This window comes from Nanorana parkeri, unplaced genomic scaffold, assembly GCF_000935625.1.
Source record: "Nanorana parkeri isolate BGI_ZX_2015 unplaced genomic scaffold, ASM93562v1 scaffold2232, whole genome shotgun sequence".
Classification (NCBI taxonomy): Eukaryota; Metazoa; Chordata; class Amphibia; order Anura; family Dicroglossidae; genus Nanorana; species Nanorana parkeri.
In genome coordinates, this window is record NW_017308500.1 from 105,828 (window position 1) to 106,316 (window position 489).

At 59.9% G+C, this 489-nt stretch overlaps 1 protein-coding gene across 1 annotated transcript in view; it reads right to left on the reverse strand.

Annotated features, from left to right (window-relative positions):
* GSK3B (glycogen synthase kinase 3 beta) overlaps window positions 1-338 on the reverse strand; it is a 94,677-nt gene extending 94,339 nt beyond the window's left edge. Inside the window, exon 1 of the mRNA XM_018573093.1 lies at window positions 192-338. Within this exon, the coding sequence (XP_018428595.1) occupies window positions 192-279 (88 nt within the window). The 5' untranslated portion in view covers window positions 280-338. The remainder of the gene's footprint in view (window positions 1-191) is intronic.
* Window positions 339-489: the final 151 nt, after the last annotated feature.

Below are 489 nucleotides of genomic sequence, written 5' to 3' on the forward strand. Positions count from 1 at the left end.
CCGGCAACCCCCACCCCCCCCCCCCCCCCCCCAGGGCTGAGCATGGCCCGGACAGATGGGCCCTGGCAAGCAACCAGCAGGTGCCTCCGTGCCAAAGGTCCCAAGATCGGTGGGGAGGGGGTCATTGGCGGCCAGTCTGAGGGCACCACACACAATAAGCCGACACTCAGGAGGGGGGATCGGATACTCACGGCTCACTTTCATGCTGCCAAAAGATGACGGCTGCTGCACGGGCTTGCAGCTCTCTGCAAAGGAAGTGGTTCGCGGCCTCCCCGACATGGTGCTCCTCCTTCACTTCGTTATAAAAGCCAGACGGAGGACAAAAACATCAAGACCCCGGCCCCAGCCAAGCAACCGATCACCCCCTTTAATTTAAAACAGGATGATTTTTTTTTGGGGGGGGTTCTAAAAACAGTTCCGGTGCGGTCACGGTATGCCGCCTCCTCGGGTTCAATCCTTCTCCAGCATCCCTCGGTAAGGGTCCTCGGG